Source organism: Scylla paramamosain, chromosome 20 (genome assembly GCF_035594125.1).
Source record: "Scylla paramamosain isolate STU-SP2022 chromosome 20, ASM3559412v1, whole genome shotgun sequence".
In the NCBI taxonomy this organism is placed as follows: domain Eukaryota; kingdom Metazoa; phylum Arthropoda; class Malacostraca; order Decapoda; family Portunidae; genus Scylla; species Scylla paramamosain.
The window spans coordinates 13,938,995-13,963,994 of record NC_087170.1 but is presented as its reverse complement, the minus strand read 5'-3'; the positions used below and the strand labels follow the sequence as shown (position 1 = coordinate 13,963,994).

Sequence of the window (25,000 nt, the reverse complement as noted above, 5' to 3'; positions counted from 1 at the left end):
GTGTGTGTGTGTGTGTGTGTGTGTGTGTGCTTACGATTTCTTTATTTTGGGTTCATTTATTTTGTTTTGTACCTCTGATAAAAAAAAAAAAAGTAAGTAAATAGTGTAGAAAATGTTCCCTTCACCGTGTTCCCGTGAAAAGACAGCGGGACACACACACACACACACACACACACACACACACACACACACACACACACACACACACACACACACACACACACACACACACACACACAACATTTTTTTTAACCCTCTCCCCAAACCCCTTCACCACCACCACCACCACGACCATCACCATCACGACCACGCACGCCTAAATAGCGAATAGGAGTGTATAGAGCACAACCATTTATTATATTAAGGCACCACCACCACCACCACCACCACCATTACAACGCTAACCACTAAAGGACAGTTAGCATCCAGCCACTCGTCACCACCACCACCACCACCACCACATCCTGAGACTTGCACAGTTCATACACAAGTCGCGTTTTCTTTTTTGCTGACTTTACTTTCCACCACCACACCTTTTTTGAAGTAAATATCTAGTTGACTAGTTAGTTTGGTTCATTAGTTAAATAGTTATAATAGTTATGCTGCTTCCATGCGTCGTAGTCTTGCATTTGTATAGATAGCATCCATCGATTTTACACATTTAAGGGCTGCATTGAATAGATTAAGGATTTTACCCCGATAGATTAACAATAGATAGACAGGGATGTGAGGATAGACCCATAGATACATGCTTGTTAGGTTTTGTAAGCAAAGGATAATCTGCAAAGTAAGTAACGCTTTTCAAGGTAGATAGATACGTGAAACTGTTGGCTTGTTTTGTGATAGATGGTAAGATTTTGGCAAATACCTGAGTAAATGAAAGCTGATATTTTGCAATATAGATAGCGTGAGAAATTATAGATTTTTTGAACAGTACAAATGTGTGAAAAGGTAAAATTTTTAAGTTTTTTTTTTTAATTAGCAAGTAAATGAGCAGAGAAAAGATAAAATAGATAGCTGATAGATAGATGAATAGATGGATAGACAAATATTTTTAAGTAATCAGGTAAAATAGGTAGAAAAATAGACAGGTAAGTGTTTTTAGAAGTTTTCCGCAAAGATAGATAGATAAACAGATAGATCATTGTTTTCTAGAGGTAGCCAGGTAAGACAGGTAAACGTTTTAGAGATAGCAGGTAAGACAGACAGGTAGACAGGTAAATGTTTTGGAGGTAGCCAGGTAAGATAGAGAAAGGTTAGGGGAGTAGGTCAAGCAGGCAAACCCGATTGTGTGTGAAGGTGAATTGGACAGGTAAAGTCAATTAGCGGCACGCACGAGGTGTTATTGGACGAGATTCCAGTCCTCGCATTTTGGCTTCACCGTTTGGTCTGCCCTGGTCTGCCATGGTCTGCCTCGCCTTTGCACGCTGCGAAAATCAAGGAAAAAACAACGCGAAAGAGAAGAGAAGGAGTTTGAAAAGAAGACAAACAAGAAATTAAACATAGAAATTTGAACATAAAAAAAAAAGAGGGGGAATTCTAACGTAAAGATAAGATGATAGATAAAATGTTTCAGATATTAGAAGATGCAACAAAATGAGTGAAAATCGAAAGGAAATGTGAAAAATAAAGAAAAAATTATATGAAAGAGAGAAGAGGAGAATGAAAACGAGACGAACCGAAAGTTACAGAAGGAAATTTGAGTCAAAAGGAAATTTGAGTGAAGTTTCAATGTTTGAATTGAGACGAAAAGTAAAAAGAAACTTTAAAAAAAAGCTTGCAGATGGACTGGAAAGCAGAAAAAGAAGAGAGAGAAGTAAGAAACAACTTAAAGAAAATAAGTAACATAACAAATAAAGCAAAAGAAAAAAAAATACAAGCGCTTCGTTTCGTCAACTTTGAGTTTGAACTGAAATACGTAAAGAATATAAAAAATAAATAAAATAATAAAATAAATAAATTAAATACTAAAAAAAACAATAACAGTAAAAAGCAAGCATAGTAGAAATATAGTAAAAATAGTAAGAAAAAAACAAGAATATTAAAAAAAAGTAAATAGGAAATGTAGCAAAAAAACAAACGGTAAAAAGTCAAAATGAAAGAAAAAGACCAAAAAAAGATAAACACGCATTTCGGGAAATAACTTATAAAATTAAACCCCTCTCCGTTTTCTGTTCAATTTCCTAGGGGTAACTTCGGCAATTGGCGGCAAATTAATGGATAAAGATGGCGGTCGTAAACAAGGCGAGGCGAGCTGCTACGGGATGCGCTGTCTGTTCGTGTGTTTGTTTATCCTCGACCAAGACTTACCTGCGCCTTCCTTCACCTTCCTGAGTCTAATTAAAGTGATCCGTGTTTTCTCTCTCTCTCTCTCTCTCTCTCTCTCTCTCTCTCTCTCTCTCTCTCTCTCTCTCTCTCTCTCTCTCTCTCTCTCTCTCTCTCTCTTCAATGCTCACTTTTTTCATTCTCTTTTCCTCCTCCTTTACTCTTTTATCCCTTTTTCTTTTTTTTTTCTTTTTTTCTTTCTCCGTCCTTCTTTCCTTGATCCATGATTTTTCTGCCTTTTTTCTTTTTTTCTTTCCTTTTTCGTTCTTATCTCCCGTTCATTTTCTTCCCTTCATTTTGCACTTTTTTTCTTTCCATAAACACATTCTCTCTCTCTCTCTCTCTCTCTCTCTCTCTCTCTCTCTCTCTCTCTCTCTCTCTCTCTCTCTCTCTCTCTCTCTCTCTCTCTCTCTCTCTCTCTCTCTCTCCACGAATTGATTAACCAGTCAATCAATTAATCTTTTTCACTCTTCTCTCTTCTCCATCATTCCTATCCTTCAATCGCTCTTCTTTCACTTTTTCTCTCCTTCCTCCACTTCCTCCTTACTTGTCCTTCCGTCCGTTTTTTTTTTCTTCCTATCGCTATTCCTTTCGCTCTGTTTATCGTTCGTTTTTTACCTTTTTTTTTCTCTCTCGGTCTTTTTCTCCGGATAAGTAAAGAGGCAAGTGGTAGTGGCAGCTCTTAATCGGAACAAGACGAACGTTTACCGAAAGCCTCTCATTCAACTTTCCCTCCTCTCTCAGCCTTTTTTTTTTTTCCTCTCTCTCTCTCTCTCTCTCTCTCTCTCTCTCTCTCTCTCTCTCTCTCTCTCTCTCTCTCTCTCTCTCTCTCTCTCTCTCATGTTTATACTTTTTTTCCAATACGCTTGATTAATTCTTCCTTGTTTTCTTTTCAATTTACCTTTTTTCTATCTTTTCTCTTTTTTTTATTTTTACCTAAGCTCCCGCTCGTCTCCTCCGATGTTTATATTTCTGTTTTCTATGCGATTTTCGGATGAAATTTATCATCCTACGCACGGTTGGTTTCTTTCATTTGATCGACTTAAAACTACATTACTTCTTTATTTCCTCCTTTTTCTCATAATTTATTTCTCGTTTCAGTTGGGTAATGTTTCCTGAAGGTTCGTTGAATTAAAATATATTTCTTTTACGATTTTTATCATTATTATCTTCATTTTCATTGTTATTTTGTTGTTATAAGTTTTCTCTTATTTCTTTCGTATGCAGAGTATGTGACGCATAAGATTTATCCATTAAGTTTAGTTTCATTATGTTTCTTCTTATTTTTATTAATGCCATTTCGTAAAAGCGCAAGTCGAAATCCACAAATCGCGCGACTTCGGTTTTGGCGCCACGGAGCACAAAACAGCGCAAATCGAATTCCTTTCTGCCTTACGTCTCTCTCTCTCTCTCTCTCTCTCTCTCTCTCTCTCTCTCTCTCTCTCTCTCTCTCTCTCTCTCTCTCTCTCTCTCCTCTCTCTCTTCTTTTTCCTTTTTCCATTTTTGAGACGTGAATTCCCTCGAGTGAGTGGAGGCTGCGAGCAAAACGGGCGGAACCTGCAAGCCTTCTGATGCTGAACTGAATTGACGAGAAAAGAGACCAGAAATCTTCATGAAAAGCGGCGGCCAGTGCGCTTGTCTGTCACTGGGAGGCGAGGCACGGGAGCACGGGAGGGAGAAGACGGGAGTTCAGGCGAGAGAGTTAAGTAGGTGGGATAAGTGTGGGCAGGAGAAGGTAAGAATTAGGGATAGGGAAAGTAGGTAAAGTATAGGTGATAGAAGGTGAGAATAAGTGCAGGATATGTATAGATAGCTTAAGATACGTAGGCATTTAAGTAGGTTGACAGATAGTAATAAGGAACAGTGTATAGTTAGATGGGTGAAGATATCTAGGTATTTTAGGAGGTAAAGTATAGATGATAGAAGGTATGAATAAGATGCAGGACATAGTTATATAGGTGGGTAAAGATGCTTCTGGATTAAAAAAGGGTAGATTCGCATATATTAGATAAAAGGTGCATAGAAATAGAAGTGAATGATACTGCGTTAAACTAGATCGGTAAAGGTACATAGTTTTTTTTTTTTTTTTTTGAAGATAAAGCCACAGGTACTAGAAGGGAGAGAGAGAGAATCTAAATTACACAGCAGGACTTAACTAGGTAGATAAGGATACGAAGATAAGTAAAAGAAATTATAAGAATAGACCAACAGATAGATATATACTTCATTATCTTCCCCTGTCTGGCATTAGCAAGGATTAAAGAAATGAAGAAGTTTCCCCCTCATTATAACTGATAACCCATTTTCTCTTCAAGGGACAATAGAAGAGAATGGGTTAAGTGTGCAGAAAAAAAAACGGGGTGATAAGCGTGCAAGTATAAAGTGTTAAATAGAAAATACGATTGAAACTTAAATCTCCCTTTTATTTATGTAAATTAAGACGCTCCCTTTGTACTGAGGTCATTTACTCCTTGTATATATAAAAAGGATGACTCCCTTTTTATCTTATCTCCCTTCCCCCTGTTGTGATCACTCCCTGTATATCACTATGACTATTATATACCACTATTACGACCATCATTACTGTCCTCCCTCCCTCCTCATGTTACGTTTTCTTTTCTCAGTGTAATAATCCCTTTGAGTCTCCCCTTTGCATACTCTTTAAAAACCATCCAAATTTTAAACCAACACAACCCCTGCTGGAGCTGAAACACGGGCAAGCGAGAGAGAGAGAGAGAGAGAGAGAGAGAGAGAGAGAGAGAGAGAGAGAGAGAGAGAGAGAGAGAGAGAGAGACGTGGGCCAGCTTCAGCAGAGGTAGTCAAGAGAAACAAACACTCTAACCCCTTGTTGTCTTTTTCTCCCAACAGATGGCATTTTTCCAGAACCGGTCACTCAGTCTGGTGGACATGTACATCGACACCTCAGAGCCCACGGAAAACGTCGGTCAGATTCAATTCTCCATGGAATACAACTTCAACGAGATGACGCTTATTCTGCGGATCATGCAGGTACGTGGGAAATGTGGAGAGGTTTTTTTTAGATACGTGATGCTTCGGCTTTTGAGGTGTTATCGAGCACTACAATAATGCCTTTAATTACGACAGTTGCATCTCATTAAATATGGGCAGGTGTAGTCGTAAATTTGACTTCTGAGTAGGTGTTTTCTCGTAGCTTTAAACAGGTACTACGATGATGCTTTTAATTACTACAGGGTACAACTCATTAAATATGGGCAGGTGTAGCCTTAAATTTAGACAGGTGATACACTTAGTTGTAGGGAATGTGTTGTCTTGTAGCTCTGATTATGGACAGGTATTATGATGCTTTTAATTTTGACAGGTGTAACTCCTTAACTTTGGAACAGGTGAGATGTGGTCTTTTTATTTGGAGAAGTTTGAAGTCCTTAGCCATAGGGATCGTGTCGTCTCGTGGTTCTAATTGTAGACAGTGCTCTTAATTTGGACAGGTGTGGTATGACATTTGGACAGGTGTGGTCTTATATTTGGATAGGTATGAACCCTTTAAATGTGTGGCTTTAAATTTGTGCTGATTCAATCCCTTTAAATCTGGGCAGGTGTGGTCCATTTAAATTTAGACAGGTGTGACTCATTAGTTTTAGAACAAATACGATTTTCTTTGATCCAGAACAGGTGTGGTCTCCTTAGATTAGAACTGGTGTGGTTCATTAGCCTTAGGACAGGTGCCATGGAATAGACTTTACTCTAGGTACGGACAGGTGCGATCAGGTACCATTAGAAGTGTACAGATGCATCCCTTTCAGGCTCATGTTGGACTGGTATCTTCAGGTGTGGACAGATGTGGACAGGTGATAGTCGGCCTTTACCTTTAATCCTCTTACTGCCATGGCCTCTCTTCTGGCTTAATGAAATCGTCCAGCGCGAGTTTAGAGTGTAATTTCGAGAGACATCAGTGACAGCAGAGGGAGTGATTGAGTAGTTCAAACATTTCAGTGCCTCCAGTTTGCCTTCGCTCTCCGCTGTCGAATAGAATTAATTGAATGATGTAATGAGTGTCAAATTACCATCAGCTGTCAAAGGGTTACGTTGTTTGTTGTTGTTTTTGTTGTTGGATGTCATTTTCTTTACACCATCTCTGTCCTGTCTTCATTCTCTAAGGGACTTGTATGTTGGTGTTGTTGTTGTTGTTATTGGATGTTATTTTCTATACAGCATCACCTTCTTATTTTCATTCTCAAAGGGCCTCGTATGTTGTTGTTGCTGTTGTTATTGTTGCCATCGTCGTCCTCGTTGCTGTTATTGGAAGGCATTTCTTTACAGCATCACCTTCCCATCTTCATTCCCCGCCTCCCATCCTCGCATCTATAGTCTGTGCGTGTTGTCTTTACCTTAACAACTTTTGGGTGTGGCTGGGACGGGGACGACCGGAGGGTGTGACGCAGGTGTGCAGGGATGGGCGTGGCGAGGTGCGAGGTGGGTGAAGGACGGAGTGGGGGGAGGAGGGACAGGACAGGACAAGGAAAGGAAAGGGAGGGGAAAGACCTCACAGTTTGGGTGTCTCAGTAACTTCAAGGGAAACTGTTATTCTGCGATAGACAAGACTTTTTCTTTCCCTCTCTCTCTCTCTCTCTCTCTCTCTCTCTCTCTCTCTCTCTCTCTCTCTCTCTCTCTCTCTCTCTCTCTCTCTCTCTCTCTCTCTCTCTCTCTCTCTCTCTCTCTCTGTACAGGTAATGATTTTATGATTTGTCTCTGTTATTAAGTCTTGATGTGCCGCGCTGCTTTGACATATGTAGAGGTAAATATTATATGAACTGTTTCCTTTTTTTATTTTTTTTATTGAGTTTCAGTTCAGGTAAGGTAATTATGAAAGGTGAGGTGTGATTATACTGGTGAAGTTGGAAGGTCATTCTCTAATTGTGCCGTGTAGAGCTGACGGTGTACAGGTATGAAGATTGAGGTGAAGCAGCACTCATTATCTGTAGAAAATTGCATCACCTACATAAAACCATATATACTAAAAAATAAATAGATAAATAAATAAATAAAAACAAGTGTCGGATACAGGAAAAAAAAAAAACACCCCATAAATATAACCTACAGGAAAACAGTATCAGATGCGGACCACTACAGAAAAAAAACAAAACAATATCAGGTACAAAATAGGAAAATTCACGCGATACCATTACTACAGAAAAACAATACCAGATACAGAAAAAGAAGAAATAACATCCTTTACAAATCATACCAACACCTCTAAAGTAAAGAAAAAAAAAAAAAAGATTACAAAGAAACTAAAAACGAAAATAACAACTAGACCAGGTGTGAGGCAGGTGACCCAAAGGTAATAAAGGATAAGGTCGTCCGTCCCATACAGGTAAGATAATGAGAAGGGGAAAGCTCAGGCATGTTACAAGGGGATAGCAACCTCTGAATTATGTTGCTAACTTACACCAATTTTAAAGGGGATAAAGGTGTAGAGCTGTACAGGTGTATTTAATGAGGTCGGTGATTTCGTACCTGCGGGAAATTTTTGGGAGGAGAGCTGGAGAGGGAATTTAATGGGAGGTAATCAGCTTAGGTATGGGGGAATTTACACGGATATTACTGTGGTTTCATTTAGAAGACAGCGTGAGGTGTGTTGGTGAGTGTGTGAAAGTGTGTGTCCTGAGGTGGTAAGGGAATATTGTGCCTTTTTATGAGTGAGAAAGTGGAAAAGGAATAGAGAGAGAGAGAGAGAGAGAGAGAGAGAGGGGTATTCTTGCTCACTTACTACTCATATATTATGCAGAAGAGGGAAAAGCAGGTACGAGTGATGCTGACGCGTGTTGAAGGAAGGCCAGCCAGCTTGCAGTACACACGTTGTTGCCTCACGTAATGAATGTTTTGTTGAGGGATTGTATTAGAAACTTGATTGTTTTAGATCATGTCCGAGAAACGATTTTTTTTTTCATAGGTAACATGTCCGAAACTAGAATTTTACGTATATAACATGTCAGAAACCAAAATTTTTCATTGATATTGGCCTCAGGAAATCAAATTTTTAGCAGATAACGTTCCAGAGAACAGTATTTCATCATCATGTACTAGAAACTATTTATTTTAAAGATAATTACTCAGCTAATATGCCAGGAAATAAATGTTTTATCGCTGATTCCGTGAAGATAATATGCAATGCGTCGCCATCACACACAAACAATAAAATCGGTAAGTGGATTAAAAAAAAAACAATACATGAAAAAAAATGCAATCTACAAAATATCCCGCCTCTTTTGTTTTGTAATAGAGAGTATTCTGTATGGCAGCGTATTGTGTGGAGTGTGGGAGGAAGCACAGAGCGTAGGGTGAATGTGAGCACCTGTATTTACCTGTGAAGTTGTGGGCTTTGAATTAATTACAGGCGTTATAGGAGCAGAGGTAGAGGGTGTGTGAACCAGTAGTGATCACCGCAAGGATTCAAGGTTTACAGCAGAGATTCAAGGGGAGGTGAGGTACGGAATAGAGAGAGAGAGAGAGAGAGAGAATACGATCGTTAATAAAATAATAACTGTACGGTGATTAAAGTTTCCTCTCTCTCTCTCTCTCTCTCTCTCTCTCTCTCTCTCTCTCTCTCTCTCTCTCTCTCTCTCTCTCTCTCTCTCTCTCTCTCTCTCTAATATAGCCTTACTTTTCCAAAACCAGACATTTATTCTTTCCTTTCTTTTCTCTTTCACTTTTTTTCTCAAAGTTTTCATCAAATCCTCTATATATTTTTCCTCTTAAACATTCGGATCTTATGAGAATGGGATCCAGGAGTCTTTATTGCGACCTTCACTTGTTTTCTTCCTCTCCCTTCACTTATTGCCGTAATTTCATGTCGTCTATAGACCCACTTTGCTTCCTGGGTGTTTAATTAAGGCTTTCTTTTTCATTAATGTTGTTTTATCTTTCCCTTCCTCGTTGCTTATTAAAGGTAAAGGATGACTGAAAAATGGCCTATCTCTCTCTCTCTCTCTCTCTCTCTCTCTCTCTCTCTCTCTCTCTCTCTCTCTCTCTCTCTCTCTCTCTCTCTCTCTCTCTCTCTCTCTCTCTCTCTCTCTCTCTCTCTCTCTCATTGATAAGAATGTGGGGTCTGAAATGCAAAATATTTATTGCTTATTTCATATTTACCCTTGCTCTCTCTCTCTCTCTCTCTCTCTCTCTCTCTCTCTCTCTCTCTCTCTCTCTCTCTCTCTCTCTCTCTCTCTCTCTCTCTCTCTCTCTTATTCATATATCTAAGAAAGAGAGCTAAAATAAAAATTCATTATTAAGAGAGAGAGAGAGAGAGAGAGAGAGAGAGAGAGAGAGAGAGAGAGAGAGAGAGAGAGTCGTTATTTCTTCAGCAACTTCATGAGTAACTTTATTAATTTCAGGTTTTTTGTTAATCTTACGTTCTTTGGGAGAGGGCAAGAGAGAGTAAGAGGAAGAGGGAGAGGGAGAGAGGGAGAGGGAGAGGGAAAAATGAAAGGGGGGTGATGGGGGAGAGCTTAGGCAGTCTTTTTTCCTCCCTTGGTGCATTCGTTGAGAGAGAGAGAGAGAGAGAGAGAGAGAGAGAGAGAGAGAGAGAGAGAGAGAGAGAGAGAGAGAGAGAGAGAGAGAGCTCAGTCCCAAGATACCGTCAGTGACTTTCTCTACAAAATAAAATGAATTTGCTTTTCTTTCCTTCTTACTTTGTTTTATTTTATTTTTTTCTTGCTTTCTTTGTCTTTTATTTTAATTTATTTTATATTTATCTGCTTTACGTCTTTTTTTTAGTTTATCCTCTCATTTACTACTTCATTGTTCTTTGCTTCCTTGTTTTATTATATTTTCATCTATTTATTTATTTATTTTGTTGAGATATTTATAATCTTTCCTTCCTTCCTTCTTTTCTTCCTTCCCTTTCTTCTCATGTACTTTCTTTCCGTTCTCTCAATTTGCCTTCCTTCCTTCCTTCCTTCCTTCCTTCCTTCCTCCTTATCTACCTTCCTTTCACTCAATTTACCTCACTTCTTTCATTCCATCTTTGTTTCCTCCCTATTTTCCTTCTTTCCTTCCTTCTTTCCTTCCTTCCTTCTTTCCTTCCTTCCTTTTCTACGCATCTTTCTTCTCTCCTTTCTTTTCTTTACATTTCGTCTTTGTCTATATCCTCTCCTTTTTCTCTTTCCCCTCTCTCCTCTCTTTCCCCTCTCTTTCCCCTCTCTTCACATACCTTGTCGCACCTCAATGCTATCACAACTTTTCCCCTTTTCCCCTCTTATTTTTCCCTTTAACCTCCATCTCGATATACCTGATCTTCCTTCTTTCCCCTCACTTTCCTCTCCTCTCCCCTCTTTCCTTCCTTCTTTACCCTTTTTCATTTCTCCCCTGCTCATTCGTATTTCACTTTTCCCCTTCTGTTTCCTTTTTCCTTCCATCACTAGTTCACTTTTCCCTTTTCTTCCTTCTATTTTCACTCATTTTTTTTTGTCTCCTTTTCTACTTAACTTTCTTTATTATTCTCCTACTGTTTTTTTTCCTACTTTTTTCCTCCCTTTATTCACCAACTTTTCCTTTTTTCCTTCCTTTCATTTCCCCTCTTTTACTCCTCTGTGTTTAGTTTTCCTCTTTTCTTTTAAATATTTTCTCTTATTTTTCTACTATTCTCAAGATATCTTTCCCCCTTTAATTTCCCCTTTCTTATTTTCCTCCTTTCCTTTTTTCTTTTTTTTTTCCTTTTCCTCTTAATCATTTTCCCCCTCATACTTTTCCTTAACAGTTTCATCATTTCTTTCTCCTTCTTTCTTTTCCCTCTCTTTGCCTTGTCATTCGCTCACTTCCTTACTCTATCTTCCTCTGTTTCCTCTATTCTCACCTATTTCTCCTTCTATCATTCCATCCTATCTCTCCTTCCTTTCCTTCTATCTGCCATCTCCTTAGAATTATTTTTCCTGTGTGTCTCTCTTTATCATCTCTGCTTCTCATCTCTCATCTTCCCTCCCCGCCCTCTTCTTTCCCTTTTCCCTACATTTTCCTTCCTGTATCTCTCGCATCTGTACCTCATTTCTCATCTCCCCTCGTCTCCCAGTCCCGCCGTCCAGCCACACACACACACACACACACACACACACACACACACACACACACACACACACACACACACACACACACACACACACACACACACACACACACCTGCCTCGCGCCATCTGGTCACCTGTTGCTGATGAGTGGATCCTCACCTGGCTCTCTCTCTCTCTCTCTCTCTCTCTCTCTCTCTCTCTCTCTCTCTCTCTCTCTCTCTCTCTCTCTCTCTCTCTCTCTCTCTCTCTCTCTCTAGCAGACTGGGCGAGGTTGGACCGTCACCTTTAGTGGTATGAAGAGGATTTATTGTGACCCCTCCCAAGCACACACACACACACACACACACACACACACACACACACACACACACACACACACACACACACACACACACACACACACACACACACACACACACACACATGACATGGCGACCTTGCTAGGATCACACGTATCCCCCAATCACATTCTCTCTCTCTCTCTCTCTCTCTCTCTCTCTCTCTCTCTCTCTCTCTCTCTCTCTCTCTCTCTCTCTCTCTCTCTCTCTCTCTCTCAACGTTTCCTCATGAGCTTTCATTTCTGTGGCTTCATTCAAGGGGGGAAAAGGGGGAAAAAAAGATAGGAAATTAAAGTGAAATTGAGGGGAAAAAAGGTGGGGAAGGAAAGATATGATAGGGAGATATGGAGGAAAAGTTGAGGAAAATTGAAAAAAAAATGAGAAGAATGATTGGAAAGTAAAAAAAAAAGAGGAAGAGCATAAGGGAAACAGGAAATTCTCAAGGGAAAACGTTGTAAAGCAGGAAAAAATAGGTAAGAAAAGAAGCGGGAAGGACAGAGAAGGAAAAAAAATTGTGAAAGGAGAAACGTGAACAAAAAATAAATAGATAAAATTGGAGGAAAAAGGAAAAACAAAAACAAAAACACCAGAGGGAAAAAAAACGAGAAAGAGAGAAGAAAATAGAGAGAAAATACAAGTAGAGAAATAAAAAAAAGATAAACTAAAATTGGAGGAAAGGAAAATATAATAACACCAGAGGAAAAAAAGAGGAAAAGAAGGAAAAAAAAACAGGTGAGATTTTTTGTTATTTATTTGTAAGGAAACACTGACTGATGCTTACCTGAGGAAGAGCCACCTGGGAGCCTTGTTTTCCCCTCCTCCTCCCCCTCCTCCTCCTCCTCCTACTCCTCCTCCTCCTCCTCCTCGTCCTGTCCATTGTTGAGGGGAAAAGAAGTAATGGCTTTTTCCAGTTTTCCTCCTGAGTTTCCTTTTTTTTCATATCAGGGAAAGGTCACCGGGAAGGAAGGAAGGAAGGAAGGAAGGAAAGAAGGAAAGGAGGGAGGGAGGGATGAAGAGAAGAAAGGGAAAGAAAAATAATGTTTAACAAGAGATTTGGGATGAATAGGGAAAAAAATCGAAATATTTCTTTGTGTATTATGTACAAACACTCCTCCTCCTCCTCCTCCTCCTCCTCCTCCTCCTCCTCCTCCTCCTCCTCCTCCTCCTCCTCCTCCTTCTCCTCCCGCCTGTCTCTCGTTCCGTTTGCTAGTAACAGTAGTAGCAATAGAAACAGGAGGAGGAGGAGGAGGAGGAGGAGGCGGAGGAAGAGGAGGAGGAGGAGGAGGCCCCGTAGTTCTCCAGGGATCCATTTGGAAAATAAACAAAATTCTCGTATTAATCAGTAAGCCATAACTTGGATTGAAAGGAAGGGGAAAAAAAGAGAGGGGGAGGAAAACATCATGTAGGAATTGAAAGAGGGAGAGGAAAAAAAGAGAGGCAAACTGGCAACTGTGCAAAGGTAAACAAAGCATCTTCCCCTTCAATACCTGTGTATGGTCCTCCTCCTCCTCCTCCTCCTCCTCCTCCTCCTCCTCCTCCTCCTCCTCCTCCTCCTCCTCCTCCTCCTCCTCCTCCTCTATCACTACCACCACCTCCTTACCTTCCATTTCCTCCTCACCTACCACCATATACTACTCCTCCTCCTCCTCCTCTTCCTCCTCCTCCTCCTTCTCCTCCTTCACCTTGCAAAACTATGCGCCGGAGGGAAAAGGAAGGAGGCAGGAGGAGAGGAGGGAAGGAGGAGAAAGAATGGAGATACTTCTGCTAAATGTTATCTTTCAAGGAAGAGAACGACAGGTATGGTTGAGAGAGAGAGAGAGAGAGAGAGAGAGAGAGAGAGAGAGAGAGAGAGAGAGAGAGAGAGAGAGAGAGAGAGAGAGAAGCGTTGAATAGGAAGAGGAAAAATACGAGATTACGAATGTAGGTGAAAGAGAGACATGCAGAGAGAGAGAGAGAGAGAGAGAGAGAGAGAGAGAGAGAGAGAGAGAGAGAGAGAGAGAGAGTAAAGACGATGACGAGTGGGTGGGAAGGAGGCGGCACTGAAGAAAGAGATAAGGGAGGAAAGGAAGGAAGGAAGGGAAGGAGGGAGGGAGGGAGAGAAAAGTTTACCTCCGACCTTCTCCCTGGACATTGCAAGATTGAGGTGTAATGATTGGTTTGCTCTCCCTTCCCCCCTCCCATTCCCCCTTCCCTCCCCTCCCTTTCCTTCCTCCATTCCTGTTCTCTCCCCATCTCCCTTTACCCAAATATTATTACCTTACATAGTCTCTCTCTCTCTCTCTCTCTCTCTCTCTCTCTCTCTCTCTCTCTCTCTCTCTCTCTCTCTCTCTCTCTCTCTCTCTCTCTCTCTCTCTTGCAATGTTTGTCTACGTTTATTTTATATTACGTGTTTTTTCCCCATAATTGTTGTTATTGTTCCGTGATGGGCGTGGCCTCTTGATGATCCCAGTTGCTCATTGGCTGTTCCTTCATGACGTAATGCTGCCTCTTGCTTCTCATTGACTGATGGTCCTTGGCAGGCGGGGCTTCGTGACGCCATAGGTGGTTTTTTTACTCTGATTGGGGGATTTGTTTACCTGTGGGCGGGGCTTGGATGTGTGCTGGTTCATGATTGGTGGTCGGGGCTCTGACGTCACACTGCTTTCCTTGGCGAGGCAGAAATTAATTAAAAATGTGTCTGTTTGTATTGCATGATTAAAAGTTGATGATGATGATGATGATGATGATGATGATGGTTGTTGTTGTTGTTGTTGTTGTTGTTGGTGGTGGTGGTGGTGGTGGTGTTGTTGTTGTTGTTGTTGTTGTTGTTGTTGTTACTATTATCATGATAACCTTTCCTTATCAATTTATTATTTTTTTTATTTATTTATTTCACAAACTTTATTTTTATCAGTTTTTTTCTTTTCTTTTCTTCTCGTTTTGTTTTATCACCATCATCATCATCAATCGCCATCATCGTTTATTATTGTGTCAGTTCAAGTTTGTTTGTCATTTTCATGTAGTAAATTTCACAAACCACTTTTATTCATTCTTTTTTTGTATAATCTCCTCATTTCCTTTAATTTTTCTTTTTGTTGTTGTTGTTGTTGTTGTTGTTGCGTGTTCCTTTAATTCCCTGTTTACTTGTAGATGAAAAAATAAAAGATGAAAGGAAGAATAAAAAAAGATAAGAAGAAAAACATTGATCAAGGAAAAAAATACATAAAATAAACAAAACAACAAATATAGAATCACACCAGCAGTGGAAAGATTAATGTGGAAATCTTTAAAATCCTCGAGGTTTAGAAATAAAAATAAAAATAAAAAAAAAAACCGTGAATTTACCAAACATTACAATTTTTCTTGCTCTTTTTCTTGTTTTGTGTTCATGAATCTTCAAGTTTATTCATTTATTATTCACGTTCAACCCTTTGTTTCCTCTCTAGCTTTACATAAGTGATCGCTTTGTCTATCTGTCTGTCTGTCTGTCTGTCTGTCTATCTATCTATCTGTCTGTCTGTCTGTCTGTCTGTCTGTCTCTGTATTTCTGTCAACTTGTTTGTGTATATTTTTATATGTCTAGAATATCTCTCTCTCTCTCTCTCTCTCTCTCTCTCTCTCTCTCTCTCTCTCTCTCTCTGGTAAAATAACTGGCTCACAAATTTTCTCTCTTTCCAGCTTCCATCCCTCACGGCCTATCTCTCACTATCTTTGTTATCTCTCTCTCTCTCTCTCTCTCTCTCTCTCTCTCTCTCTCTCTCTCTCTCTCTCTCTCTCTCTCTCTCTCTCTCTCTCTCTCTCTCTCTCTCTCTCTCTCTCTCATCGCTTATGTTACACTTTTACCTTCCCATCTCAGTCTCTCTCTCTCTCTCTCATTTTTCTTTTCTCCCTGTCTGTCTCTCGCTCACTGTCTTTCATTTCTCCCTTTTCTTATTCTATATTTTCCCTTCACAATCTTCCCTCTGCTTTGTTCTTCTTCTTTTCTTAATCCTCTTTTCGTCTTTTCCTCTTCCATCTCCTTACTTTTCATTTCTTTCTCTTTGTTTATCTTTTCCTCAGTCTTTCCTTCTCCTCCTTCATCTTAATCCTCTTTTCCTCAAAATTATTCTTTATGTCTACTTCACCTCCATCATTCCCTAAGCTCATTCTTTTCTTGGTTTTTCTCCTTTCCTTCTCTTTCTCCTCTCCTTTATTGTGTTCTCTTGTTTCTCCTTTTTTATCTCTACATGAGTAAAGGTTCGTGTTTTCATTTATTTCTTCTTTTCCTATACATCTTTATTTTCTCTCTCTCTCTCTCTCTCTCTCTCTCTCTCTCTCTCTCTCTCTCTCTCTCTCTCTCTCTCTCTCTCTCTCTCTCTCTCTCTTTCTCTTTCTCCTTTATCATATCTTCTTTTACGTGCTCATCTTCCTTCACCATTTCATCTTTACAGTACAAAAACCCTCTTATTTTTTCATCCATTTTCATTTTTTTTTTCTCTTCCTCTCCTTTTTCTTCTTCCTCGTTTCCTCGTTATCTCGTCTTTCTTTTTTTTTTATGTCCCTTTCACCTTCGCTAAAAAATCTTTATCTTTCCCTCCCTAAACACACCTAATTTTTCAGTTTCTTCTCCCTTTCTCTCTCTTTCTTTTTCTCTTTTCCTCATATGTTCCGTAATTTTTCCCGCTTTTTTCCCTCTTCACAGCAAAAAAAGCTCAAATTTCCACATTTTTTTTTCCCTTTTCCCTAAACACAGTTGATTCTTCAGTTTTCTCTCCCTTCCGTCTTTCCCTTTCTTCTCTCCTTGTGTGCCTCTTCATCTTTCTTCCTTATTCTCTTTAACCACGCACAAATTCCTTATCTTATTCCTCTCATCTACCTGAACACACCTAATATTCTGTTTGCTCTCCTCCTCCTCTGTCTCTCTCTTTCTCCTCTCCTCTTCCTCGTTTTCTCGCTCTTTCTCCCCATTCCTCTGTTCATTCTTACTCATTTTATTATTTTTTTTATCTATATGTATGTTTTCTTTATTATTCATTTCTCTTGTATGTCTTTTTTAATCAATTGTGTTTATTTATTTATTTATTTTGTGTAGAGACTGCGTTAAAGTAAGTAATGACAAATCTCTCTCTCTCTCTCTCTCTCTCTCTCTCTCTCTCTCTCTCTCTCTCTCTCTCTCTCTCTCTCTCTCTCTCTCTCTCTCTCTCTCTCTTAACCCTGAAAAAAAACCTCACTTTTACTCTTTCTTTCCTCTCAACATATCCCATTTACACCTTCCCCTTACTCTTCCCCCTTACCCCCCCCTTACCTTTCCCCTTGCCCTCCTTCCCTCCCTCGTATCTCCCTCCATTACTGACGCCCCTCCTTATCTCCCTCCGGCAGGCGAAGGAGCTCCCTGCGAAGGATCTCAGTGGCACCAGCGATCCTTACGTCAGAGTGACACTATTGCCAGACAAGAAACACAAGCTGGAGACGAAGATTAAGCGGCGGACACTACACCCAAAATGGCATGAGACCTTCTACTTTGAAGGTGAGAACTGGGAGGGAGGGAGGGTAAGAAGGAAGAGATGGTTAGATGATGAGGGAGGGGAAAGAAGGAAGGGAATGTTGGAGGGGAAAGATGGAAGGAAGGCGATGATTGATGAGAAAGGGAGGAAGGAAAGGAGTTTAGAGGAGAAGGAAGGAAGGAAAGGAGGGAGGGAAGAAAGGAGGATTAAAAGACAGGAGATTAAAAAGCAAGGAAGGAATGGAGGGGTGAAAAGTAAGGAAGGGAAGAAAGGAAAGATGAGAAATAAGGAAAGGAAGGAAAGGAGTGGAGAATTTGAGAGGAGGGAAGAAAGGAAGGGTTAAAAATTAGGAAATGAAGGATGGAAAGGGGAATAAAGGGAAAAAGAAGGGAAAGAAGGGTGAAAATTTAGAAAGGTAAGGAAAGTAGAGTTGGAGGGATGAAAAGAAGGGTTAGAAAAGGATGGATGTAGATAAAGATAGATGAATACATTGGGAAGGAAAGGGGAAAGGAAAGGAGGGTTGGAAGGAAGGAGGGAAATAAAGGATAGGAGAATTAGAGATAGGAGATAAAAAAAAGACGAGACAAAGGGAGAAAAAGGAGGGGGAAGGAAGAAAGGAAGGAAGGTAGGATGAAGGGGAAGAAAGGAAGGAATGATAAGAGGGAAGGGAGGAAGGAAAGGAATGTTAGAGAGATTTTCTACTTAGAAGGAGGGAAAGAAAGAGAGGAGGGAAAGAAATGAACGAAGAAGAGAAGGGGAAGGAAGGAGAGGAATGAATGTAGATGAAAGAGCGCAACAAAAGACAGGAAAATAAGGAAAACAATAACGAAACCAAGGAAAAAAAGGGAAGAAAAGAAAGTAAAAGAAGAAAGGAAAGAAAATGGTAGAGGGTGAAAAATTAAATGGGAGGTAAAAAAAAAAAAAAGGTAAGGAAAGAAGAAAAAAGAAAAAGTAAAAAAAAGGAAGGGAAACCGAAAAATAGAATAAAGAAAGTGAGGGAAAAAGAAGGAAAAAAGGGAAATCAAGGAAGGGAGGTAGAGATGGAATGGGATTAGAGAGGACAGGAGGGAAACACAGAGGGAAGAGGATGAAATATGGAAAGGCGGGGAAGAAGGACACAAGGAAGGAAGGAAGGAAGGAAGGAAGGAAGGAAGGATTGAGTGGATTACAAAGGGGAAGGAAGGAAGAAAGAAGAGTAAATGAGATGAAGAGAGAGAAAAAAGAGGGAGGTGTGAGGTGAGAAGACTATGAGAGAGAGAGAGAGAGAGAGAGAGAGAGAGAGAGAGAGAGAGAGAGAGAGAGAGAGAGAGAGAGAAGGATAAAGTGCGAAGGGAAACATGAATAAATGCATAAATGAGAGAGAGAGAGAGAGAGAGAGAGAGAGAGAGAGAGAGAGAGAGAGAGAGAGAGAGAGAGAGAGAGAGAGAGAATGAAAGCTGTTGAAAAAGATGAGTGGAAGCGAGAACACGGGTAAGAGAGAGAGAGAGAGAGAGAGAGAGAGAGAGAGAGAGAGAGAGAGAGAGAGAGAGAGAGAGAGAGAGAGAGCAAACTTTCAGGTCAAAATGAGACCAATAAACATCCATTTTGGTTCATTAAGGTAGAAAGAAAAAAAAAATATTAATGAGAGTGCGTGTGTGTATGAGAGAGAGAGAGAGAGAGAGAGAGAGAGAGAGAGAGAGAGAGAGAGAGAGAGAGAGAGAGAGAGAGAGAGAGAGGGTGAATTAAAAGACGGAATCAGATCCATGTATGGTATATTTACAGAGTCGCCATTTGCAGCTTAATCAAATCACTGCAAAATGAGATTATGAGGGTGCTTCAATTAACCCTTAACGAAAACAGGTGTGCGTCCCTTTCAGTTTGCTCGAATTATGAGAGATTTCCACGGCATGTTTATTTCCCTGATAGAGCGTAAGGGTGAAGGAGTTTTTATTTATTTACTCTTTTTTTCTCTCTCTCTCTCCAGGTGTGATGAAGGAAAATAGAAGAATTGTTTTTGTTTATTATGGAGTACTTTGTGAAGTTTCCACCTCGTATTTATTTCCGTGATTGAGAGTAAAGGTGGGGAAGTTAGGTTATTTTTTATTTGCTGTTTTTTTTTTTCCTCAGGTGTGGCAGAGAAAAGAGGCATTTTTATTTATTTGTTTTTATTTATTTTTTTTTTCATAAGAGTATTAGTTTTGTTTGGATTACGAGAGATTTTTCACCTCGTATTGATTTCCGTAAAGTAAAAGTGAAAGTTATTTTCATTTTTTTTTCTGTAGGTGTGATAGAGAAAAGGAAGGATTATTTTTCTTAAGAGCTCTACTTTTGTTTGGATTATTAAAGATTTTTCCCCCTCATATCTATTTCCATGATAGAGCGTCAGGGTGAAGACTGTTAGAGGGAAAGGGAAACTATTTTTAACCCATTCACTGCTAATTCATTTTTTCCACATTTATTTACGACAATTCTAGCACTACAACCCTTTAAAACGTATTTCTGTAGCTTGAAAAAGTTTGAATGAGCATCATATTCTTTTTTCTTTATAACCATACAAACGATTAATTACAGTGATCTCAATGTTAACAAAAGAGAACGATCTATTTTCGTCCTCCTAATTTACCTGGAGTCACTTTAATATAGAAAGAAAGAACGTGTTGTATCATAATAGTGAAAGGAGTTGTTTTTTTCTTTTTATTTTATGGTGGAAGAAGATTTTTAAAGGTGTTTTAGGGGAAAGGGAATGGTTTTTTAAGAGTACTTGTTATATTTTTGTCCTTTTAAGTCATCTAGGGTCACTTAAGTGTGAAAAACGTGTCGTAGTTTTATTGGTTTGTTAGTGAAAGGAATAAGTGACATTTGGTTTACTTGGAATGTTCAACTTAAAGAAATCGAGCTAAAATTTTCACGACGATTTTGTAGAGAAAGAGAGGGGGGGACACTCCCATATCATCACCTAAACCAAGTCTGTTTAAAAAATTACATAAAAAAAACAAACAAACGCGAGTGTCAGTGATGGTTGAATAGAAAGGGGAAAAAAAAGGGGAAAAAAAACGTGAGAAAACCAGGAAACGGCAAAAGGTCAGCTGATGCACAAAAGACAACTCAGAATACAAGCAGTGATGGATCTGTGTCGCTAAGTTGAAGCCAAAAATAAATGTAACAAAAGTAGGAATGAATTAATGAATCAGTTCGCTGCAAGTTTACTAAGAATTCCAAACTTTAGGTGAAAAAAAGTGACGAAAAAAAACTATACATTCGTCACTCTCTCTCTCTCTCTCTCTCTCTCTCTCTCTCTCTCTCTCTCTCTCTCTCTCTCTCTCTCTCTCTCTCTCTCTCTCTCTCTCTCTCTCTCTCTCTGGCCGTGCATTCACCATGGCACTTGCTCACCTTGAAACTCAGGTATGAAAAGTAATTAATACGTCTCTCGTGGGCAGAATGAGTACGATAATGATGAATAAATGATAGAATATGAATGAATCAATATGAATAATACATCACTAATACGGAATTGGATGTAGTGAAGAAAAAAATGAAAAAAAAAAAAAAAAGAGTGGTAGGAGAGAATTTCTTCATTAATATTATAAGCGGTAGCGTTAAATCATATAATTGAAAGGAGGGCTTCTCATTTCATTCTGATCCAGGTGTTGTCGTAATCACCTGGCCTACCCTCCTAATTTGCCCGATTGTTACTTCCCCGCCTGACTGCGTGCGCGTGATGAGGGAAAGTGAGCGAGAGAGAGAGAGAGAGAGAGAGAGAGAGAGAGAGAGAGAGAGAGAGAGGGGGAAGGGAAAAAAATGGGTGATGGGTTGTTTGTGAGGTTTAAAGGCTAGGAGGAGGAGGAGGAGGAAGAGGAAGAAGGTGAAGGAGGGGAGAGAAGGAAGGAGGAGGGAAAAAGAAGAAGGAAGAAACGAAAAAAAGAAGAGTGAGGAATGAGGTGCAGGAAGAGGTGGAGAAGAAGAGGCGGAAGAAGAATAACAACAAGAACAAAAACAAGAAGAACAAGAATGATACCTAAAAGAAAAAGAAGAGCAGAAGAAGAAGAAGAAGAAGAAGAAGAAGAAGAAGAAGAAGAAGAAGAAAGATAAAACAACAACAACAAAAACAAGACAGATAGCAATTGCAAGAAGAGAAAGGAGGGAAGGAGGAAGAAGGAGGAGGAGGAAGAGGAAGAAGAGGAGGAAGAAGAAGAAGAAGAAGAAGAAGAAGAAGAAGAAGAAGAAGAAGAAGAAGAAGAAGAAGAAGAAGAAGGACAATGAGGAGTGATTGATGATGGAAAAAATATGGAAGAAGAAAAATCAGGAAATGAAAAGAAATAAAAACAAATAAAGATAATAAAGAAAAAGAGAGAGAGAGAGAGAGAGAGAGAGAGAGAGAGAGAGAGAGAGAGAGAGAGAGAGAGAGAGAGAGAGAGAAAACTATAAAAAGGAAAGTCAAAGAGGAAAAAAGAACAAGAGGAATCAGAAAATATATATATAATGAAATGCAAAAAAAATGATAAATAAAAAAAATAAGAAGAGAGAAAGAGGAAAGAAAAGAAAAAGGGAAAAAAGCAGGATGAAAGGAAGGGTATGGAGGAATGGACGAGGGAATTAATGCAGGAACAATGGAATGCGGGAAGGAAAGTTTAAACAATTTTTTCCCTTAACTAACGCATTTATTTTCTTATTTTTCCCCGGTTAAAGTTTCCATCTCGGAAATGAGAGAGAGAGAGAGAGAGAGAGAGAGAGAGAGAGAGAGAGAGAGAGAGAGAGAGAGAGAGAGAGAGAGAGAGGGGGGGTAAATCCAGTGCAAGAGGTGATAAGGAGACAGAAAGGAAGAAATGAAAGAAAAGAATAAAGAAGGGAAGAGAGGAAAGAGGATAAACACAAAAGAGAGAAGAGAGGGAGAGGGAAAAATGGATGAGAGGAGAGGGAGAGTGGAGTGAGGGATTTTGACGAACGAGAGAGAGAGAGAGAGAGAGAGGGGGGGAAATAGAAAAATGTAGATTTGGAAAGAGGGAGAAAGAAAGAAAAGGAGATAACGTTAGAGATAAAAGAAAAAGATACTGAAGCGAGTGGAGAGAGAGAGAGAGAGAGAGAGAGAGAGAGAGAGAGAGAGAGAGAGAGAGAGAGAGAGAGAGATTCATGAAGGTAAAAATGGAATATACAAATGAAGAAATATATTTCTCTCTCTCTCTCTCTCTCTCTCTCTCTCTCTCTCTCTCTCTCTCTCTCTCTCTCTCTCTCTCTCTCTCTCTCTCTCTCTCTCTCCGCTCAGCTATCATGTCAAGTCTTACCCTCTATTTCCATATCAATTTCCTCTCGTGTCCCCTCAGGCATTTTCCCCATATCCTTTTGAGTTTCCCTCTTTTTTCCCTTCCCCTTCCATATCTCATCATCTTCAACCTCAGTTTCCCCTTATCTCTTTCCCCTCTTTTTAGTTATTTATCTTTTTTTTCTTTCATTTTCCCCTCACACATCTTGGTTTCCTGTCACCTTCATTTCGGTTTCCCTCCCTTTCTCATTTTCCCTTTTTTTCTCTTGTTTTCCTTCTTGGTCTTCGGTGTTTTCTCTCGTCTCTCTCGTCTCTCTCTCTCTCTCTCTCTCTCTCTCTCTCTCTCTCTCTCTCTCTCTCTCTCTCTCTCTCTCTCTCTCTCTCTCTCTCTCTTTGTCGTATCTTCATGTTTTCCCCTCATCTTCCACCTCATTTTCCCCTCCCTTCCCTCATCTAAGTTTCCGCCCACCTCCTTGCACACCCATCTCAACACATTTCTATCAGTTTTCCGTCATGTTTTCCCATCATCTCCTCTCTTAGCCTCTCTTTTTTTACTTACCTGGCATCTCAGTTTTCCTCCATCTCTCTTGCTTATTTCCTTTCCATTTGCAGTAGTTTTCCTTATTTTTCCTTCGTTTTCCTTTTTTGTTTATTCATTTTACTTTCTTTTATTCGTTTCCTCTTTGATTTCCCTTTTCTTTTTTGTTCTTTATCTTGTTTCAGTTTTCCTGTCATCTATTCTGTATTTTTTTTTCCTTCGTCTCTTATGAAAGTAGATTAGATAAAGTTTCCCCCTCTGTTGTTCCCTTCATCTGTCCTGTCAGCTTTCCCTCTTATGTAAGTTGCTGGCCATTATGGGAAACATGGTCTGGCAGTGAAAGGAGGAGAGTTTATTAAGTTTCCCCTCTCTTTTTTTTTCCAATCAAGATCTCCCTACTCTGTCCTGTTTTTTTTTCCCCGTATACAGTTTATAAATGATTATATGAAACATGATCCGCCAGTGAGAGGGGAAAAAATAACTTTCCCTCTTTTTATCCTCAAAATTTCCCTTTTTCGTCTCAATGTTCTTTATCTATGTAGTTTTTTTTTTCCCCCGACATACAGCTTGTTGATCGTTACAGGAAACAATGCACGGCAGGGAAAAAAAGGGAAAGAGGTATTAATTCAATTTTCCCTTCGTTTTCCCCTTAAATTTTCCACTTTTTTTCCCTTTAAATTTTCTTTATCTGTCTAACTAATTTTTCCCCACATTTCAGAAGAGAAAGGGGTATTAATTACGTTTTCCCCTCACTGTTCCCCACTTCAAGTTTTCCTCTCTTGTCCAGTAATTTTTTTTCCTTCGTTTACATCGTAGATCATTGTAAAAAACCTAATCCTTCAGGGAAAAAAAGGAAAACGTTCTAACTGAATACCCCCCTCACTTTTTCCCCTTCTGGTTTCCCTTTTCTGTCATTTTTTCCCCTTCATTTAAATCGAAGACCATTATAGAAAAGATAATCCCACAGGAAAAAAAAAAAGGGAAAGGTACTAAATAAGTTTTCCCTTCTTTTTTCCCTCTTCAGGTTTCCCTACGTATTCTGTCAAGTCAATTTTTTTTTCCTTCATTTAAATCGTAGACAATTATAGAAAGCACACCCCGGCATTGAAAAAAAAAAAAAAAAAAAGGAAAAGATACTAATTAAGTTTTTTCCCCTCTTTTTTTCCCCTTGATCAGGTTTCCCTATTCAGAAGCTGCAGAGTCGCGTCCTTCATCTCCACGTGTTTGATTACGATCGGTTCTCCAGGGACGATTCCATAGGGGAGGTGCACATTCCCCTCTGTCAGGTACGTCTTCACCACTCACCACCATTCCCCTCTGAACCACCCCCCTCCCCCTTTTTTTTTTTTTTTTTTTTTTAAGATGGTGTGAATTTGGCTTGGGTTGGACTATAGATATTCTCTCTCTCTTTCTCTCTCTCTCTCTCTCTCTCTCTCTCTCTCTCTCTCTCTCTCTCTCTCTCTCTCTCTCTCTCTCTCTCTCTCTCTCTCTCTCTCTCTCTCTCATTACTAATTGCTCTCATCCTCCTCTCCCAACTTCTCTTTCTCCTTCTCTTCATCTTCCCCTTATTTCCTTCTCAATCTCTCTCTTTCTTCCTACTCTTCCCTGTTTCCCCTCTTATTCAGTTCCCTCCCTTTCGCTTTCCCCTTACTTACCTTTCCTACCTTTTGGCGTCTTGTTATTCCCCTCTTTTATCCCCTCTTGTGGCAATTATATTATCTTTTAGTTATTTTCTTTTTTCTTCCTTTTTTATTTTCCTTTTTTCCCCTCACTTCCTTCTTTTCTTGTTGTAATATTCACCTTGCATGCACATTTTGTCTTCCTCAGAATGTTCTTCTTCTTTCCTATCCCCTCTTTTCCCTCAAATCCTCTTATTCCCCTTTTCCTCTCTCTCTCTTTCTCTCTCACTCTCTCTCTTTTTTCTTGTTTCTTTTATTCCCCTCACATTCCCCTCTGCGTCCTGGCTTGTCCTTTCATGTATACCTTTTCCTTTTTCTTTTTCCTTTTCCCCTTTATCTTCCTCTTCTTCTTCTTCTTCTTCTTCTTCTTCTTCTTCTTCTTCTTCT

The 25,000-nt window shown here is 39.6% G+C and overlaps 1 protein-coding gene across 8 annotated transcripts in view; it reads left to right on the top strand.

The window, feature by feature from the left end:
- The window catches only part of LOC135110399 (synaptotagmin-7-like), a 147,772-nt gene that overhangs the window by 100,492 nt on the left and 22,280 nt on the right, over nt 1-25,000 (top strand). For all 8 annotated transcript variants that reach the window (XM_064022678.1, XM_064022673.1, XM_064022675.1 and 5 more), the window contains 3 exons: nt 5,194-5,334; nt 17,036-17,183; nt 24,111-24,220. In XM_064022678.1, coding sequence (XP_063878748.1) covers nt 5,194-5,334; nt 17,036-17,183; nt 24,111-24,220 — 399 coding nt within the window. The remainder of the gene's footprint in view (nt 1-5,193; nt 5,335-17,035; nt 17,184-24,110; nt 24,221-25,000) is intronic.